The sequence below is a fragment of the Molossus molossus genome, unplaced genomic scaffold, assembly GCF_014108415.1.
Source record: "Molossus molossus isolate mMolMol1 unplaced genomic scaffold, mMolMol1.p scaffold_m16_p_7, whole genome shotgun sequence".
Classification (NCBI taxonomy): Eukaryota; Metazoa; Chordata; class Mammalia; order Chiroptera; family Molossidae; genus Molossus; species Molossus molossus.
In genome coordinates, this window is record NW_023425401.1 from 57,147,320 (window position 1) to 57,167,877 (window position 20,558).

Below are 20,558 nucleotides of genomic sequence, written 5' to 3' on the forward strand. Positions count from 1 at the left end.
CTCACTTCACTGAACCACACCAGCCAGGCTCATAGTAAAGGACTGTAACCCTCACTGATAGATCTAGACAAAAAATTAACAAGGAAAAAGAAACCTTAAATGTCACACAAAATCAGTTGGATTTAACTGACATTTACAGAATATTTCACCACAAAGTTGCAGAAAATACATTCTTTTCAAATGCACATGGAGTTCATAGATTGGAAAAATCAACACCATTAAAATGTATATACTATGCAAAGCAATCTACAAATTTAATGCAATTCCTATTGAAGTACCAACGGCATATTTCACAGATCTAGAACAAACACTGCAAAAGATTATATGGAACAATAAAAGACCATGAATAGCCACAGCAAATTTGAAAAAGAAGAACAAAATGGGAGTATTCACAATACCAGATATAAAGTTATATTACAAAGCTATCATCAAAACAACCTGGTACTGGCACAAGAACAGACATATAGATCAATGGAACAGAACATAGAACAGAGATATCAACTGACGACAGTATGCACAATTAATATTTGACAAACGAGGCAAGAGTATACAATGGAAAAAAGACAGCCACTTCAATAAATGGTGCGGGGGAAATTGGACAGCTATATACAAAAAAAAAAAATCTAGACTACCAACTTATACCATACACAAGAATAAACTATAAAAGACTTAAATGTAACTCGAGAAACCATAAAAATTCTAGAAGAAAATGTAGGCAGCAAAATCCCAGACATCATATGTAGTGGAATTTTGAATTCTCTCTTCTTTCTGCTGTTCTGATTGGGTGTTTTTTGCTTCTTTATATTCCTAATCCACGATTTGCTTCTTGGCTTTACTTATTCTACTATTGATTCCCTGTAAATTATTCTTTATTTCAATTAGTACATCCTTCATTTCTGACTGGTCCTTTTTTATGTTGTTGACATTCTCACTAAGTTCCTTGGATGTTTCTTTAAGTTTCTTGAAGATCTCACCAAGTTAATTGAGCAATCTTATAATCAGTGTTTTGAACTCTGCATCTGATTAATTGCTTATCTCCATTTTGTTTAGTTCTTTTCCTGGAGTTTTGTTCTTTTCTTTCATTTGGGATAAGTTTCTTTGTCTCCTCATTTTGGATGCTTCCCTGAGATTGTTTCTAAGTATTAGACAGAGTTGCTATGTCTCCTAGGCTTCATAGGGTGGCCATTGTTGTAGGTGCCCTATAGGGTCCAGTGGCACAGCCTCCCTGATCACCCCAGCTGGGCCCTTGAGGTGCACCCCTAGTGTGGACTATATACCCTTCTGTTGTAATTGAGTCTTGATTGCTGTTCACACATCAATGAGAGGGATTTATACAGGCTTATCAGTTGTTGCAAGGACTGGCTGTGCCCACTGACCACTGGCCTCTAACTCCCTTGAAGGACCAGCTGTGCAGAGCCCACCACACAAAGCAAGACTTACTTTATTAGGACTCTGGTACCCACTGAGTCCGATCATTGAGTGTGTCACTTGTGGAGGTGGTTGGTGGTGGTGTTTCAATGTAGTCTGAAGCTGTCCACTGGGTGTGTTGGCTCTGGGGCAAGGTCAGCCACTGCCTGTGTTCTATCTGGGGCCACCCATCATAAGCTAAAAAGTAATCTGCCCATGGCTGCTTCTTGTGCTGGGCTTGGAGGTGCCCAGAAAAAGTCAAGCTGTGAAACAAGGCTGGCTGCTTCTAGTGCCAGACCTGGGGCCACTTAACATGAAGTATGGGGCTCGCTGAGACCAGATGCTGCTTGTTTGAGAGGTTTTAAGAAACCCTGAAGCAGGATCCGAGACAGGCCAATCCTATGGTAAAGCCTTTGGAAACAGCTTGGGTGGGCCCGAAAGTTGGGTGGGGCAGGGCCTCAGGGAATCACTGGGGCGGGGCAACCAGTGTGAGCCAGATTGCTGGAGTCTTAGATATGGCGGTTGTCTGCCACCCCAGGGAAGGGCTCACCAAAGGAACATCAGCCTCTGCCAGCATCTGTCCAGGAGAAAGCCACCTCTTCAGCCCTCGTCCCAAGGCCAAACAGCTCAGTTCTTCCCTGTGTGTCTCTGGCGCCCCTCACACTGCCTCCCCTCCAAGCTTAGAGAAAGCAAGTCTGAGTAAGTCCATGCTCAGGCCCTTTAAGAGGAGCTTCCTGGGGCTCCAGCAGCTGCAGCCTCCCTCTGCCTCATTTCCCACTGGTTTTTCCAGCCAGAAGCTATGAGGACTTTTTTTCCTGGCAATGGAAACTTGAGCTGGGCGCCTGGTGTGGGACAGGGACTCCTCAGTCCTCAGGGAGGACCTTCCCAGCTGAGGTGTCCTCCTGATTTTTATCTGCCACACACGGGTGTAGGATCAGCCCATCTGTGCCTCTACCCCTCCTACCAGTCTTAGTGTGGCTGCTTCTTTAATTTCGTAGTTGTAGGACTTCCATTCAGCTCGATTTCAGGTACTTCTGAATGATGGTTATGTAGTAGTTTAGTTGTACTTTTGATGTGGTTGTGGGAGAAGATACCGCGTTTACTACATCGCCATCTTGACCAGAAGTCTGTAAGTCTGTAACTTGTTTCTAACCAATAAAATATGGCAATGGTGATGGAATGTACTTCCATAATTAAGCTACATAAAATTGTGCTTTCATCTTGCTAAAAGATTCTATCTATAGCCTTCTTGGCTTGCATGCTTTGATGAAGAAAGTTGCCATGCTGGAGAAGCCAACTGAAGCAAGGAACTGAAGGTAGCATCTAGATAGGAACATTTGGTCCTCAGTCCAACAGTCCACAAAGTACTGAATTTTTCTGACAATCACATGAGCTTACAAGTGCATCCTTCCCCAGCTGAGCTTTCAGATGATACTCTAGCTATGGCCAACATTTTGTTTATTTTGTTTATTTTTTTAAATTTTATTTTGTTGTTGTTTATCCTCGTCTGAGGACATTTTTCCATTTTTTGTTCAGATAGAGTGGGAGGGAGAGAGAGAGAGAAACATCGACATAAAAGGTACACATCGAGTGGCTGCCACCCACACAACCAACCAGGGCTGGGGTCAAACTGCAACCGAGGTACACACCCTTAGCGGGAACCAAACCCAGGTCTGTCTGGACCGCAGGCTGACCCTCTAACCGCTGAGCCAAACCAGCCAGGGCTTAATTTTATTTTTGTTACAGATGTTTCTCCTTTTTTACCCCATTGACACCCTCTTCCCCATCCCCCTCACTCCGTCTCCGGCTTTGTTGTCCATGTCCACTGATTATGCATACATGCATATAAGTTCTGTGGTTTATCTCTTCCCATCCCCCACACCCCCTCTTCTGAGGCTTGTCAGTCTGTACCCTACTTCCACATCTCTGGGTCTACCCTATTCCTCATACTGTTATGTTCATTATATTCCACAAATAAGTGAGATCATGTGGTATTTGTCTGTTTCTGCTTGGCTTGTTTCACTTAGGATAATACTTTCCAGGTCCCTCCATGTCGTCTCAAAGGATAAGAGATCTTTCTTTCTTACAGCTGCATAGTACACCATTGTGTATATATACCACTCCTTTTTTATCCATTTGTCTACTGATGGACACTTGGGCTGTTTCCAGATCTTAGCTATTGTAAATAGTGCTGCTATGAACATGGGAGTACATATATTCTTTCTGATTGGTGTTTCAGGCTTCTTAGGGTATATTCCTAGAAGTGGGATCACTGGGTCAAATGGAAATTCAATTTTTAATTTTTTGAGGTAACACCATATTGTTTTCCATAGTGGCTGCACCAGTCTGCATTCCCACCTAGAGTCCCCTTTTCTCCACACCCTCGCCAACACTTGTTGTTTGATGATTTATTGATGGCAGCCATTCTGACAGGTGTGAGGTGATTATGGCCAACATTTTGATTGAAATTTTGTGAGAGACACTGAGACACAAGACACAAAAAAGGCTAGACAACAAACGTGTTGTTTTAAGCCACTAGGTTTGTGGTAATACTGTTATGCAGCAATAGATAACCAATGCAGTTTCTTTTCCCTTCTACATCACATTCAGAATACCTCCCAGATCTGCTGTGGTCTCCCCACCCAGTACCCAGTGCCAGTCTTGAGCAACCAGGGGGCTAATATAGAAAGGCCTAGCACTCCCTGATCCCCAAGCATTTCCCTCACTCATCTGTGCACTGAACTCATACTGTTCAGAGAAAGCATCTAACTGGACCAATTTTCACAAATTCCTCAGGTCTTAGCTCAAAGAAAAGGACATTCAGTGACATTTTTCATTGATGATACTGGGGCCCCTCTGGCATTAAGTTCAACTACTACAAAAGTCAGCTCCACACATAATGTGAGGGTGCTCAGCTGAAAGGTATGAACGTCCTTTGGGTTTTTTTTGTTTTTTCCTTCTTTAAAAATGGTTTTTATTTTTCAATTACAGTCAGCATTCAATTTATATTAGTTTCAGGTGCACAGTATAGTGGTTAGACATTTATGTAACTTATGAAGTAATCACCCCAATAACTCTAGTAGCCATTTGACACCATGCCCAGTTATTACAATATTTTTTACTATATTTACTAAGCTGTAATTTACATCCCCATGAGTATTGTGTAACTGCCAATTTGTACATTTTTTTTCCTAATTTTATTGTGTATTGTTTTGGGGTGTACAGCTTAGTGGTTAAACAATCATATACTTTATATAGTGTTTCCCTTCATATTTCCAGTACCCCAACTGGCACCATGCATAGTTATCTCAATATTATTGACTATATTTCCTATGCTTTATTTACTTCCCCATGACAATTTGGTAACTGCCAATTTGTGCTCCTTAATCCCTTCACCTCTTTCACCCAGTGCCCCAAGGGTATGGAAGCACTTTAGACCACAAAATAACTCTTCCTTGAGAGAGAAGTGATTCAAATGAATATGTAATCATAATTAGTGGCAGGTCATGACTGCCTGTGATGATGTGGACAACTGTCACCTGGTACTGTTTTGAGTCCTCTCCTATCTGGAGTCACCATGAACGGCCAGAGTTGACCTCGGTGGTCCCACACCAGCCTTCTTTCTGTCTTCAGTTGCTTCCTCTTCCCCTGCCTTTTTTTCTCTTCCCAGGGCTGCACAACTGCAGTACCACAGAGCCCAGACTGCAGTTGCACTGAAGGAGGATTCACAGGATTACATAAAAGCTTCCAGCCACCAAGGCACAAAGCCTTTCCTTCAGTCAAATTCCAGGGTCTGCAACCTCTTAGGAGAACCATAGTTCTGCATGAAGAGTCATATTTCCTCTTTCCCGTGGGACTTTCTAGGCTGGCCCCATGCCCCCTTTCTGCTCACACCCATTCCTCCTGGCCCAATCCATAGTTGTCAGGCTGAATCCCTCACCCCTCTGGGAATAGCATTTACCAGGTTTACCTTAGCCACGTTGCTTTATCTGAAACCTGGGTTTTATTCTTCTGTGGATTCTGTGATTCTTCAACTCAACACAGCATTTCAATCACATTGCACAGTAAACCATGACATGTTTCATAATTAAGCACTAAAAAGGCAACAGGTGGTGCATTTATGGGTAATTAAAGCCTGACGCAGGCTGTGTTGTAACGCATAAGACTGACAGTGCAGGAATTACAGAAATCCTTGGTGAAGAAACAGTTCTGCCTGTCACATGGCTGTTGCTGTAGGCAAGCTTTCAGACAAAAAACAGGACTGAGGAGAAAAAGCTCACTAATTCTTTTCTAATTGACATATAGTTCATTGGGGTCACAACCAGTTGGAGGTTCTTTGTTTTGCTTTGGGTTTGCTGTTTTGTTTGTTTTTTCAGAGTTCTGATGCTATATGCTACAAAGCATAATGATTCATTAATACTTAAATTTCAATTAGTTTAGGATGGACTTATTCATAGAATGTTTACAGATGCATTACATATTTTGAATTATTATTTCAAGATAAAACTCATTCTGTTAGGGGAAATTTTTCTTCAGCAGTTTATTCCAAGAATCCTCAAATAGACCTTGATCTCTGCAGATTACTAAACTAATAAAGATATTGCATTGACCCCAAAGTTGTTTTTGATACAAATACAAGTTGTAGATTCTGGGAACCAAATTATCAGAATTCTCTTCCCAGTAATGATGCATGTTCTCTTGGTGACTGTAAACATTTTCTCTTAAGTGTCTACTAAAATGAAGAGCACTTAGGGTCTTTTTAGGATGTTTGTCCATTATGTTCTTCAATCTGAACATCAGAATATTTTCAACATGAAAAAAAATCAAATTGATTCAATTCTATTAACACTTCTAGAATGAAGATTATTTGTTAGTGTAAGGAGCTCCTTTTGCTGTCATTTAGTTATGAACAAAATATTTTTCAAGCACAAGTAGGCCTGGGCACTGGAATGAGCAAAGGGCACCAGACACAGTCCTGCTGGGGCCAAGGCTGGTATCAGTCATCTGCCTTCACTCTCTCAACTACCAGAGCCAATGGCTTCATTTTATTCCCATTTCCCCTCAAGCATTAAACATAACTTTTAGAAATTCTCTTCTCCTTTCTAAGTCCTCTTCTCCTTCCACATGTTCTTCCTAATTATTTCACTTATTCCTATAACCCTGTTGTGGGTTGAATGGTGTCCCCCAAAAAAAGATGTGTTTGATTCCTAACACCCAGTACCTTAGAATGTGACCTTATTTGGAAATAGGGCCTTTACAGAGGTGTAAAGGTTAAAATGTAGTCATAGAGTGGACCCTAATCCAATATAATGGTGTTGCTATGAAAAGGGAAATTTGAAAACACCAACAGACACACACACAGGGAGAACACCATGTGAAAATGAAGGAAGTGATTGGGGTGATAGTTCCTTGCTGATGCCAAGCAATACCAAAGATTGCCAGCAAACCACAAGAAGCTAGGAAGAGGCCTGGGACAGATTCTTCCTCACAGCCCTCAGAAGGAATTAACCTGCCAACACATTGATTCTAGATATATAGCCTCCAGAACTGTGAGACAATAAATGTCTGTTATTTAAGCCACTCAGTCTATGATACTTTGCTATGGTAGCCCCAGAAAACTAATAAAGAGCTCTGTAATATTTAAATACTTTTTGTAAATTGCCTGATTGACAAGGATGCACAGTTTTCTCAGTTATGTAAAATAATTATTTAGCCCACTGCCTAGACCATAACAAGTTCTCCATAAAAGTTAATGGTGCTGCTACTGCTGATGAGGATTTTATGATGATGCTGGTGAAGTGACAGAAGAAAGAAGAGGAGAAGGTGCAACAGCAGCAGCAGGAGAGGCAGAAAAAGAAGCAGAAGGAAGAAGAGAATGAATTAATTGAGGATGGCTGACCTCTGTGAACAACAAAAGATGTAAACAGTCTCAAAAAGATAAAATCTTTTCTATCTTTGTACTTTCCATATCCACCCAAAGAATATAAAGCACACTTATTATTGAATCTTCTGAATGTTTGTTCTTACTGAATACACGGGCAGACACTGGTATTTAATCACAATTGGACACTCTCGAGAGGAAATCATAGTTCTCCTTCGTGCAATCAACAGTATTTCTTTGTGGTCAAGGGGTTTGAGCTCTCCCTCCTTAGCCAGCACTATACTTCATCTAAGTAGAAGAGGAAAGGTGGTGTGATATAGCCACACAAGGGCTGTGCTTCTGATGTAAGTAGCAGTCTGACTCTGAACATACTCTTCTCACCTCTACTGGACCCTTCCTCTGATAGAGATGAGGAGGCATAAAACAGCAGACTATGCCCACCTCCTGCAGGAACCAGAGTGCCCAGATTATTTCAAATTATACCACTTATCAACCATCTGCTAGACATTCAAAACACTGTCAGACACTTACTTCATGTTCAGTATTCCAGTTGATCCCACAAATCCCCACTCCCAGAATGGAAGAATTATTATTCCCATTTCAAAAAGCACTACTCATGTCACAGGTAGCTAGATTGTCCACGATCACCCAGCTAGGAAGTGGCAGAGCTGGGATTTGAACCTTTGTCTCTGTGACTGACCTGCTTAGGATCCAGTCCATGGAATGATGCCTGGTACATAGTAGATGCTCAAGTGTTTTGTGGCCTGAATAACTCCAAAGCCTGTACTTTTTCCATAACATGGTGGAAATCATGTAGAATAAATAGAAAGAGAGGTGGGAAAGCGGAAACTCAAGACCAAAGCTCTGAGTAACAGGGTCTGGATATTGAAAGATAAGTATTCTTTTTTGTTGTTGTTGTTCTACCAATTGCTGATTCCACCAATGTTTAGTAATTACACACACTGCAAAGCAATATTTATTAGATACCTAAGACCAGTGACTCTTAAAAACAAGTAAATAACAACAACAAAAAGATTACCATCATTTGCAATATCTCTTGATTTTAGGATAAGCTCTCCCAAAATCCTTATTTAATTAATCACTATTTGGCCATCTGCTGTTCTCTCACACAAACCCCACAGACCTTGGATCATCTTGCCAGGAGTTTAAGAACAAGTATAAAATGCAGCTCTTAGAGAAAGACAGATGTTCTATTCTGCCACTTATGTGTAGGATCTAAAAAAAGCCAATCTCATAGAAACAGAGTGCACAGTGGTGGTTACCAGAGGATAAGGGAAATAGTAAGATGGTGGTCAAAGGGCACAAACTCCAGTTGTAAGTAAGTCTGAGGATCTAATGTACACCAGGGTGACTGTAGTTAAGAATATTGTATAATATACTTGCAAATTTCTAAAAGAGTAGATCTTAAAAGTTCTCACCACAAAAAAGAAACAGCAATTATGTGAGGTGATAGAGGTGTCAACTAACACTATGGTAGTAATCATTTTACAATACATAAGAGTGCCAAATCAACATGTGTACACCTTAAACATACACAGTGTTATATGTCAATTATATCTCAGTAAATCTGGGGGAAATTTTTTTTTAATTAGGGGCAGATTTTTCAGCCTCTATCTTTCCAGAAGTTTATAAATCATTTAACATATTTTTCTTAAATGTCAGGTTCCTGGGACAAGCCGAAGAGATAGATATGTCTTCAGATTCTTTTCTTAGTACATGTGCAAAAGAGAGTGAACAAAATGTGAAGCGCTCTTTCTAACTTCCACTTAAGAGCAGATTAGTGAATGGTGCAAACCATCCATTTCTGTCTTTCAGGGGCTTGGCCTGGGTACAGGGTAGTTTTCTATTGGGAAAATCCCAAAGCTCTTGATCCAAGATCAACTGTGTTTACTAAATTTTTTAAATTAAATTTATTGGGGTAGCATTGGTCATTTAGGTTTCAAGTGTACATTTCTGTGATACAAGACCTGCATATTGCTCTGTGTGCCCACCACTCAAAGTTAAATCATCTTCCATCACCGTTCTATTAGGCCCATGTTTACTAGTTCTTGACACCTTTTCTTTCTTAAAATACATTGCCAGTGCTTTCACAAAAAACAACACTTTTAATTTTGAATTACTAATAAATAGTATTTCTTATGTATAAAATTTTATATCATATAACATACAAGTCTCATAATATATGTAGTAGCTTAATGAATAGCTTAAAGAGATTATGAGAAGAGTCTGACCCAAACAGCACAGAAGAAGCTCATTCTACTGCAGTCCAGATACCTTGAATTTGAATGTTGTCATATCATTAGTGAATCTTTTCTGAGCACCAGTGATGTGCTATGCACTGAGCCAGGTCCTGGGGATGCAATGATGAGCAAGATGAACATAGTTCCTGGCCACTCAGAGCATGTAGTCTATTAGAAAGCAATTAGAATAAATTGTGGTAAGTGCTCCAATAGGGAAAATACAGGCTGTACCTGGCAGAAATGCTGAATCTAGTCTAGAAGTGTCAGAGAAGGCTTTTCGGAGGAAGCAACAACTAAGCTGAAATCTGAAGAAGCCAACCAGGCCAAATGGAGGAGTATGCCCAATAGGAAAACTGTGTGTGCAGCAACTCAAAGAGAAAGCGTGCACAGTGCTTCCTAACACCTGAGGTCTTGAGTGCTTGGAAACATAAAAGATAACATGAGGGATGCCAAATGAAGTGGCCAGAGGGCTAGCCATGATGGGCCCTGTAACTATGGACTTTGTCCAAGGGCGATGAGAAGCCATTGCGGGGATTTAAGCAGGGGTTACATGATCAGACTTCTGATTTAAAGGGAGGGAATCAAGTTGCAGAGAAGCAAGTCTAGGGACAGGGGACCAGTGAGGCTGCATGGTAGATCCCAAGCAAAAGATGGTGGTGTATGCAGGAATACAGGGGCAGCAAGCTAGAAGTATTTTGTTGGAGAAAGATTTCAGATGTAGAATCCTCTGTGAGATGGGGTCATTCTTCTGTTGTACTTTGAGCAATAGAAAGGATGATGGTGCCAGTAGCAGAGAAAGGGGACATCAGTGGAGTAGTGATTTGGAGGTATGGAGGGAGGTTGTCGAAGAAGGGACATGAGTTCTTTTGGGGTAGAGTGGCCATGTCATTTATTGTCCAGACTGATGCAACATTTGAAAATAAACTGAGGTGCTATTAGTGCTATTGTGATAACAACATAAACTAAGCCTGTGGCTGGCAAACCAGACATATGGTCATTCTAGTTTGGGGACATATTGAGATTGGAGGTACCAATAAGATATTCAAGCGAAGATGCCCAGTAGGCAGCAGATATATGTATCTGAGCTTGAGGTAAAATTCTTGACCAAAGCATTTTCCACCAGAAAAACAATTAAGGAAGTTGTTTCTTTCCAATTGCTTTATCGTGTTTAATTGAGACACATTTTAGGACTGTTGTCACTGTAGATGCCAAAATAAACTGGCAGCTAAGGATAGTTGCCCATTTCCATACAGCATATGGCATAACAAGTGGCCCAGGAATGCCCCTGGATGTGCCCAGGAGAACTGCCTCCAGCTTGAAGTTAGAGTCAGGATGAAATGTGATCAAAGGCAACTTGCCTAAGGTCAGACTTTTAATGGGGGTCAATTAAGAGAGCAAGGATGGCCCTCGCTGGTTTGGTTCAGCAATTAGAGCACCAACCTGCGGTCCAGAGAGACCCGGGTTCGGTTCCCGCTAAGGGCAGGTACCACGGTTGCAGTTTGTCCCCGGCCCGGTTGGGTCATGCGGGTGCAACCACTCGATGTGTCCCTTTCACGTCAATGTTTCTCTCTCTCTCTCTCCCTCTCACTCTATCTGAACAAAAAATGGAAAAATGTCCTCGGGTAAGGATAAAAACAAAAACAAAAACAAAAACAAAAAAAGAGAGCAAGGATGTATGAGCACACATTCTATCCGCACTCCTGGAGAAGGGAACAAAAGCTCTTCTGGGCTCTGGATTAGAGGCATCATTTTATATCTGGATGACAGCATGTTGTTGCTGTGGTTGTTATAATCATTAGCAATCATCATTATTATGATGACAGATGCCATGCTGATGCTGAGCATCAGTCTTTGTCAATGCTAGCATAAATGAATACGTATATTAAAGTTCTTTCCACTTTTAGTTCTTTCTCGTTTTGAAGGCTAAACCTGAAATAACATGAAGACATTTATTGCTGTCACCTACTAGCTGATTATATCATCATAAGAAAAAGCTATTTTAGAGAATGCACACAATGAAGGATTTGTACAGCATGTCTGCAGAATTAATATCCCACAAACATTAAAGCTTTAAATTATCATTTCATAACTATTTGATAATATGAAGAATTACTTCTCTAATGCTGACAAAATTGTAGCATGTGAGAATTCAAGAGTTTCCAGGTGGAGACTCAGGGTTCTCTCAGTCAGTGTCCACACCACCATGACCCCTCTGTTTGTTGCATTTGTTGTTTTACTTGCAAAGTGATCGATAACACCTTCTCAGTGACTGATCTTCATGGCAATCTAGAAAATCTCCATCAGAACTCCAATTCATTATTTCTTTGGCACAGCCATTGCTGATACAGAGCCAACAGCTGCTGAGAAAACGATGATCTCGAAAAGGAAACAACCCAAATGGTCATCCTAGTAGAATGGATGAATACATTGGTATATTCATACAGTGGAATACTTTGCAGCAATGGAAATAAAAGAACCACAGCTACCACATCAACATGGATGAACGTTAAAATGCACAATGTTAAGTGAGAGACAAAAACAGAATGCATACAATATTATTCTAGGATCAAAAATTGGACCAGAAATATTGTTAAGATGTGTACATAGCTGGTAACACCATAAAGAAAAGCAAGGAAGTGATTGTCACGAAAGTCAAGACAGTGTTTACCCCAGGGGGAAGAGAAGGGCATGTGACTAGGGAAGGACACGCGGAGTGGTCCAGGATGCTGGCAGTATTCTATTTTTTGATCTGGCTGCCATTTGCGTGGGTCTTCACTTTACAATTATTTGTTAAACTTAGCATTTGTATGTTATACATTTGCTTGAATGTGTGTTCTACTTCACAAAGAAAAAAATATTTTAAGCTAAAGAGACTACTAGAGTAGTAATATGGAGGAACCTAAATCTGTACATTTTTAAATTCTAGTTACAGCCCTGGTCAGTTTGTTTCAGCAGTTAGAGCTTCAGCCTTAGCACCGAATGGTCACGGGTTCAATTCCCAGTCAAGGGCACCATACCTGGGTGGCAAGTTCAATCCCTGGCCCCAGTCAGGGCCATCCAGGAGGCAACCAATCAATGTGTCTCTCTCTCCCTGTCTCCCTCCCTCTCTTCCACTCTATCAAAAAATCAACGAAAATACATCCTCAAGTGAGGATTTACAAAATAAATAAATAAATAAAATAAAATTCTAGTTACAATGACTTATTCAAAGGGAACATGAATTCTTCCAGTTTGTCCTTTCTTCCTTCCATACAGAACTCTTCCCCAGTGCCACCTCCTCTCAGACAGCCCTTTACTTTAATTCCACTCAACTCTCCCCTACCCCTAACCCACCCACATTAGAGTCTCATGGCCTGGACCCTCCCTTTGTTTCTGACACAACAAGAGGTCACCTCTTGGTATGCCTATTGGGGAACATAGGAAAGCTGCTACACTGCCTCACAGCAGTACTGGAAAGAGGTTCAGTAGTGAGAATGGCCTCCAGCCCAACTTACAATATTAATAGTATACACTCCCCACCCCCTTGAAGAGTGAGGGATTTATACACAGAACTGCTTTGCTCATTCAGAATGAAGAGGCCAAACTCCTGATAGCTGACCCCAACATTCCATACAGGCCAGCAACCCCTTTAATATGAGAATTAGCACCACGAGGCAACTTCTTATCACCTGTTCTAGGACATTCTCCAACAGTCTTGACCCTCATTATGAGTATGAGACAAAGATCCTTGCCTGAAAGAACAGTTTGAAAAACCAAGCCCTATAGGACAATTTTTATTCTTAGTCTCCTGGGAACCACCTTAGTAGAGTTCACGCTTTTCCTAACTAGGCCCACCAGAGTCGACAAGAATCAGCAGTGTGGTGAGAATCATGTCTAAAAAGCTCATGCCTGTTACAAACCTAGTTTATCTAAGCCTAACAGAATTCCATCCTGCTACCTAGTATTTGGGGTCTGCACTAAGCTTCAGAGCTGCATGAACCACTACACTGTCTCCTGAAATTGCTTTATAAAAGGATGCATTTGCCAAAGATAATCAGATAGTCTGTACAAAGCATAAATGTGAGCTCTAGCTTTGAACCTATTCTATGTTCTTGGATTTGAAATCATCACCTTTGATCTTAATTTTAGTTTTCTATGGTAACCATGGTTTCAGAATCCTCCTTTCAATTACTGTGAGCAGTTGCATAAAGGAGATGTTGGGTTTAATCTCTTAAACTACATCTGAAATTTCTGCACTGGTCTGAGTGGCAATTCGCTTATAAAATGAACTTCAGACCCTGCTTTCCAAGGCAGACAGTGGTTGTCAGAGCTGAGCAGTTTCATTTTTAGGTCACTCAACTTGGCAGTGGGCTCAGGCCTAAACAGCTTTAGTCTTGGTCTGGAAACATCTCACCTTGCTCCAGTCACTGACTCCCCTTGGCCTCCCAGCCTCAGGCTGTTTTAACACCACTGCGTTTATCAAGAAAATGCACTTTCCAAGCCTGCCTTTTAACCCTCTGTCTTCTGGCTTTCCTGAGAACTCAGGGGCGAGCACATACTTCAGACCATGACCACCTTAATTTCTGCACAACTAGCTCCTTCCATCATTCTGTAGTTCCCCTCCAATTGTTTCCCCTTCTCCCTCCTCCACTGTCCACCCAGTCAAACTCTTCAAGGCCCAGCCCAAGCCCCACTGCACCTTGGCCACCCCAACCCACAAGGGCCACTCTCTGCTCTGAGGCTGGGAGTTCCCTGTCTCCGCTTCTCTGAGCACTTCATTAAAGTGTTTCTTTGTTTTGCTCCTTAACTCTGCTTAAGTCCAGCTGGTTTGCCAGTCCTTATTATCATTTCCCTGAGAGTGGAACCCTGTCCAAAACTTTGTGTGCACAAATGATGCCTGCACCGTGGTGGTCATTGAGTAAAGGCTCGGATTTTTTAACTTCACCCCTGAATCTTCATTCAGCCGGCATGGGCCTCCCCTTTTTCTTCTCACCTGATTCATCTTCACTAACCACTCTCTTGACCCCGCCCAAGCCTAAATCAGGAAAGAACATGGCTTGCTTGTTCTTGTTCCTAGGAAGTTTTTTCATGTAAATGCCACCTTTTTTAAACAACTTTGCTTTCCAACACAGTCTTGGAAGTCCATCCTTTCTCTATCTCTTGCTATACATATTTGCTTGTGCTTAAGTCAATAGTATAATTTTTATTCTTTTTCATCTCTCTCCATTAGATTAGGAGAATCCTAAGGATGAAAACTATGCCTATGCATTATTAGGTAGCCGCAGGGGATGTACATCCAGAGAGCTCAGAGGCCTTTCCTATTTTGCTGACTAACAGTTTTAGGCATAGATTTACAGAAGCCTTCTTCCTCAGACAGTACCATCTATCTCCTTCTAATCCCAGCGAACCCCCTTAGCCACACCATTACACCCTCCTGCTTCAAACAGTCCCTGCCTCACATCACATCATCCACTTTCCTTTGAAATCCTCCCATTGCTGACTCATCATAAAGCCTTTAGTTAAAATATTATTCAATACCAAGCACTTAGACCCATGCTGGCTATTTAAATTTAAATTAATGATAATTAAAAACAATTTATTTCCTCAGTCACACTAGCTATATTTTGCAATAGCCACATGAGGTTAGTGGCTACAATATTAGACACCACAGATATAGAAAATATTCAACATCACAACAAGTTCTATTGGGCTTAGAGAAAGCAAGAGAAGTAATGAAACAACAGCAGAAAAAGGATTTATCAGCAGAATGTGGGGTATTCAGAGTTCTTAGGGACCAGTGTGTCTAAACTCCTGAGGAATATGGTGGTTCATTTTCCCATTCTGTTCTATTTTACTTTCTTTTTTTCTTTTTTTTCCTTATCCTCACCTGAGGACATTTTGTTTGTTTGTTTGTTTTTGTTTTTATCTTCAGATAGAGCAGGAGGGAGAGAGGGAGGAAAAGAGAGAGAGAAACATCAATGTGAGAGACACACATAGAGCAGCTGCCACCCACATGACCCCAACTGGGGCGGGGGACAAACAGCAATTGAGGTACATGCCCTTAGCGGGAACCAAACCCAGGACTCTCTGGTCCGCAGGCCAACACTCTAAGCGCTGAGCCAAACCAGCCAGGGCCCATTCTGTTTTATTTTCTATTGATTTCAAGAAGAGTCTTTTCACAGTCCTTTGGGTAATCTATTGAATCTATCACAATCAACACAGCCAGGAAGTTCTCCCTGAAGTCTAATCTTGTTTGTGGAATCCCTTGCCTGCATAAGGCAGCTGACCTGGGCAGCCCAATATATATGCATCTTTAAATATCTATTTTCTTAATTTTTTTAATGCCATTCATTGCATTTGTAGTTTCATGCTTTATTCCACTGAGATTCTTTTTTACTTGATCCTGGGGTGAGAATATCATTATGGACTCAAGTTTATAAGTAAAATAATTAATAACCTAATTTCAGATGTTCAGAAGTACTTGGAGAGGGGAAACTGGAGCGAAGCCAGAAAAACAGACAATACATTTCACCTTTCCTATATGCAGTTATTTATATGGGTTGGGTTTGGGAATTTTTTGGCTTATTTCTCTGTTTCTCTGTCTCTCTCTCTGTGTTCTCTCTCTCTCTCTCTCTCTCTCTCTCTCTCTCTCTCTCTCTCTCTCCCTCCCTCCTTTCCTCCCTCCTTCCCTCTCTTTCTCCCACTCACTCAAATGCTTTGAAAAAAAATTGAAAGGAAGAAAGCAGTAGTGGTTCCTGTACAAACTCAGGATCTTTAGGATTTCATCTCTAATTGCTCATTTATAAGCATCTTACTCTTTTTAAATTTCTAGTAATGATACTAACATTGAGATTCTCTTATCTCGTTGTATGCCTGCTACATAGAAGAAACTGTCTGTAAATTCACAGTTACACAGAACTTTATGAGAAAATGTATTGTGGCCCCTGTTGATATTCATAATGTTTACTTTACATGCCTTCAAGCTTTAGGCAAAGCCCAAACTATTCCAAGCGTTGCTAAATAGATTTAATATCAGCTTCCTTTGATCCTTGTAAAAGCAACTAAAAATTTTTCATCTTGATCCTGCTAAGAAGTAGTAAATCACATGAATGATAGGGAATGTGCTTGCATTTCTAATAATAATTCCAAAACAGATGGCTCCTATTTACAACTATCACAATTAACATATCACTACTAGGTCTCCGTCATGGCTCACCACAGTTCAGTTTTATGCAAACATCTCCTGCTGCCCTTTATCAGTCTCCAAAAGAATATATTCCTCTTGTCCATTTGGATTCGAAAAGAAAAAAACCTGATCTCTCGACTGCCTATATTTAGTCTTGCATGGATCCTCCGTGTGATTATACACACAAAACTCTGACCCTTGCTCCTAAATGATTTCTCAATATCCCAGCAGAAAATTTTTTGCACTAGGAATCTGTGCCTTTTTTTCTCCTGTCATAAAAAGCAGAAGCTGTATTACTCCTGAAATATAAACTGTATGTCCTTCAGTACTAATACCCCATGTCACAGCAGCCAAATGAGTCATTTTAAATGCTGTTCACAGGGAAGCCCTTTGCTCAGAAGTAATCATGACCATTCAGGATTTCAGTTGTTTTACATAAGAGCTCATTGATATTTGCATACATTAATAGGGATTCCACAAATCCACTACTGCAAGCTGTACTTTTTTTAAATATGTTTTTATTGACAGAGGAAGGGAGAGAGATAGAAACAGCAATGTAACAGAGAAACACTGATCGGCTGCCTCCTGCACACCCCCTACTGGGGATCGAGCCCACAACCCGAGCATATGCCCTGACAGGGAATCAAACAGGGACCTTTCAGTCCATGAGATAACGCTCAGTCCACTGAGCCACACCAGCCAGGCCAGACTGTATATTTGAAGGCATGTGCATAGCTTGGTAAGGAACAATTATTTTAAAAATTACAAAGAAGCTTCAGCAGCCACGGCAGTCCCCACTGTCACCAGGCCGGTGATGGAAGGGGAACAAGGATCAAAGCCATGCACAGAATGAGCAGACTGTGACATTTTTTAATGAGAGAGAAATTTTTGTCTCTGTTCTATTTTCTTGTGTGTTTAACAACTTGGACTCCATACTTGTATTATTGCAGAATTCTCTACAGGAAAATTGGGCTCATCAGGACATTTACACCTTCTCAGTCATACACATCTGGACATGTTATAGCTGAAAATTGGAAAATGCAAGTGCATACACAGACCATGCCAAAAATGAGAATGGGGAACGCCAAGCTCGTTTATCATTCTCAGTGAAAATATTGTAGAGGTGGCTTCTTCTGCAAGAGAAGCAAGTGAATGAAAGGGTGAGCAGAGTGCTAATAACATACCACAGATCAAGATTAAAATGTCAGTGCTTCTGCTCAGCATCTGAGCAGCTGAAATGCTCCTCTGGTTTTTGATTAAGAAAAGGAAGATATTTAAAGAGATGTGAGCTGCATGCCCATGATCCATTTTCAGAAGCCAACCAGACCTCATCAACCAGTAACAGAGATTACGCTGGCAGGGGTTGCTGGCCAGGCTGAGCCCTTGGCAAAATCAGGAGACACATGAATTGGTGTTTCCAGGGGTCTTTGCCAAGGATCCCAAGAAGCCCACCTCATGCCCAGCTTTCTTTAGTTTACTAGCAGGGCATATGTAGAACCTGTAACACTAGCATCTTCCCAGTACCACACAGAATCCATTTTTCCCTTTAGTCAGCAGCTCTCCTCACTCTCATATCTGACCCTAAGTGCCTCAGTGAGCACCAACAACTGGAGACATGAGAGACACCTTACCTCCTCACTTTGCAGACACCTCTATGCTATAAGGGCCTGAGAAAGAGGGAAATGCCTCTCATTCTTTTGCAATGAGCCCATTACCAAGTGAAAGCTAACACAGTTAACTTCTCAATCAGTTTATCCTAACATAGATTTTAAGCATTTTCATGATCTCATCCCAGACAGGAGCCTAGAAAGATACCCCCAGTAGTTCCCCACTTAAACTCGGACTGCATTCTCCCTTCCTCTGGGAACTTCAAACACCTCTCATGTGCCTCCTTCCCAACATTGTCATTTCAACTGTGTCTTTAGCTGTGCGGTTTTATTTATTTATTTTATTTCTATTTTTTAATTTTTGCTTTTGTTGCTTATGCTTTTGGTATCATATCCAAAAAATTGTTGCAAGACTAATGTCAAGGAGATTTTTCCCTGTATTTTCTTCTAGAAATTTTATGGTTTTACATCTTATGTTTAAGTCTTTGATCCATTTCAAGTTCATTTTTGTGAATGGTATAAGATAGGGGTCCAATTTCATTCTTCTGCATGTGATTATCCAACTTTCCCAGCACCATTTATTAAAGAGAGTGTACTTTCCCCATTCAGTATTCTTAGCTCCCTAGTCAAATATTAGTTGATCGTGTGTGCAAGGATGTATTTCTGGGTTCTCAATTCTGTATCATTGGTTTATATGTCTATTTTGTTTTTATGCCAGTACTATGCTGTTTTGGTTACTATAGTTTTGTAATATAGTTTGAAATTAGGACATGTGATGCCCCCAGCTTTGATCTTTCTCAGGATAGCTTTGGCTATCCAGAGTCTTTTGTAGTTTCATACAAATTTAAGGTTTTTTTCTGTTTCTGTGAAAAATGTCATTGGAATTGTGATAGGGACTGCATTAAATCTGTAGATGGTTTGGGGTATTATGGACATTTCAACAATATTAATTCTTCCATGAACATGAGATAGATAGATAGATATAGATAGATATAGATAGATATAGATATATATAGATATTTTTATCCTCACCCGAGGATATTTTTCCATTTTTTTTGTACAGATAGAGTGGGAGGGAGAGAGAGGAAGGGAGAGAGAGAGAAACATCGACGTGAAGGGACACATCGAGTGGCTGCCACCCGCACGACCAACCAGGGCTGGGGACAAACTGCAACCGAAGTACGTGCCCTTAGTGGGAACCGAACCCAGGTCTCTCCGGACCGCAGGCCGACGCTCTAACCGCTGAGCCAAACTGGCCAGGGCGAGATATATTTTTATTTATTTGTGTCTTCTTCAATTTCTCTCATCAAAGTCTCATAGTTTTCAGTGTAGAGATCTTTCACCTCCTTGAATAAATTAATTTCTAAGTATTGTTTTTGATACTATTTATGAATGAGATTATTTTATTTCTTTTTTTGATAGTTTGTTATTAGCATTAAAAAGACTGGTTGTGCCCGGCCAGTGTGGCTCAGTGGTTCAGCATTGACCCATGCACCAAGAGGTCGCCATTTAGATTCTAAGTCAGGGCACATGCCTATGTTGTGAGCCAAATCCCCAGTGGGGGCCATGCAGGAGGGGGCCAGTCAATGTTCTCTCTCACTGATGTTTCTATCTCTCTCTCCTTCTCCCTTCCTCTCTTTCTAAAATCAATAAAGGAAGGAATACTATTTTGTTCAGTGGTTAGAGCGTCGGCCCACAGACCAAAGAGTTGAGGGTTCGATTCTGGCCAAGGGCACGTACCTCAGTTGCGGTTTGTCCCTGGCCCTGGTCAGGATCATGGAAAAGGTGACCAGTCGATGTGTCTCTCTCACATTGATGTTTCTGTTTCTCTCTCTCTCTCCCTCTCTGTCTCTCTCTCCCTCCCTCACTCCCTCCCCTCCACTCTATCTAAAGATAATGGAAAAAATATCCTCAGGTGAGGATTAAAAAAAAAATGCAACTGATTTCTTTATACTGATTTTGTATCCTGCAACTTTCTGAATTCATTTATTAGTTCTCACAGTTTTTTGGTAGAGTCTTTAGGATTTTCTACATATAAGATCATACCATCTGCAAACAAAAAAATTTTATTTCTTCCATTCTAATTTAGATGTCTGTTATTTCTTTTCCCTGTCTAATTGCTCTGGTTAGGACTTCCAGTATTATGTCAAGTGGGACTGGTGAAGGTGGGCATTCTTGTTTTGCTCTTGATCTTAGAGACAAAGCTTTCAACTTTCACAATTGAGTATGATATTAGG

The 20,558-nt window shown here is 40.9% G+C and overlaps 1 protein-coding gene across 1 annotated transcript in view; it reads left to right on the forward strand.

The window, feature by feature from the left end:
- The window catches only part of LHFPL3 (LHFPL tetraspan subfamily member 3), a 608,740-nt gene extending 591,002 nt beyond the window's left edge, over nt 1-17,738 (forward strand). Inside the window, exons 3-6 of the mRNA XM_036247458.1 lie at nt 1,652-1,669; nt 16,016-16,074; nt 17,385-17,394; nt 17,677-17,738. Coding sequence (XP_036103351.1) covers nt 1,652-1,669; nt 16,016-16,074; nt 17,385-17,394; nt 17,677-17,738 — 149 coding nt within the window. The remainder of the gene's footprint in view (nt 1-1,651; nt 1,670-16,015; nt 16,075-17,384; nt 17,395-17,676) is intronic.
- Nucleotides 17,739-20,558: the final 2,820 nt, after the last annotated feature.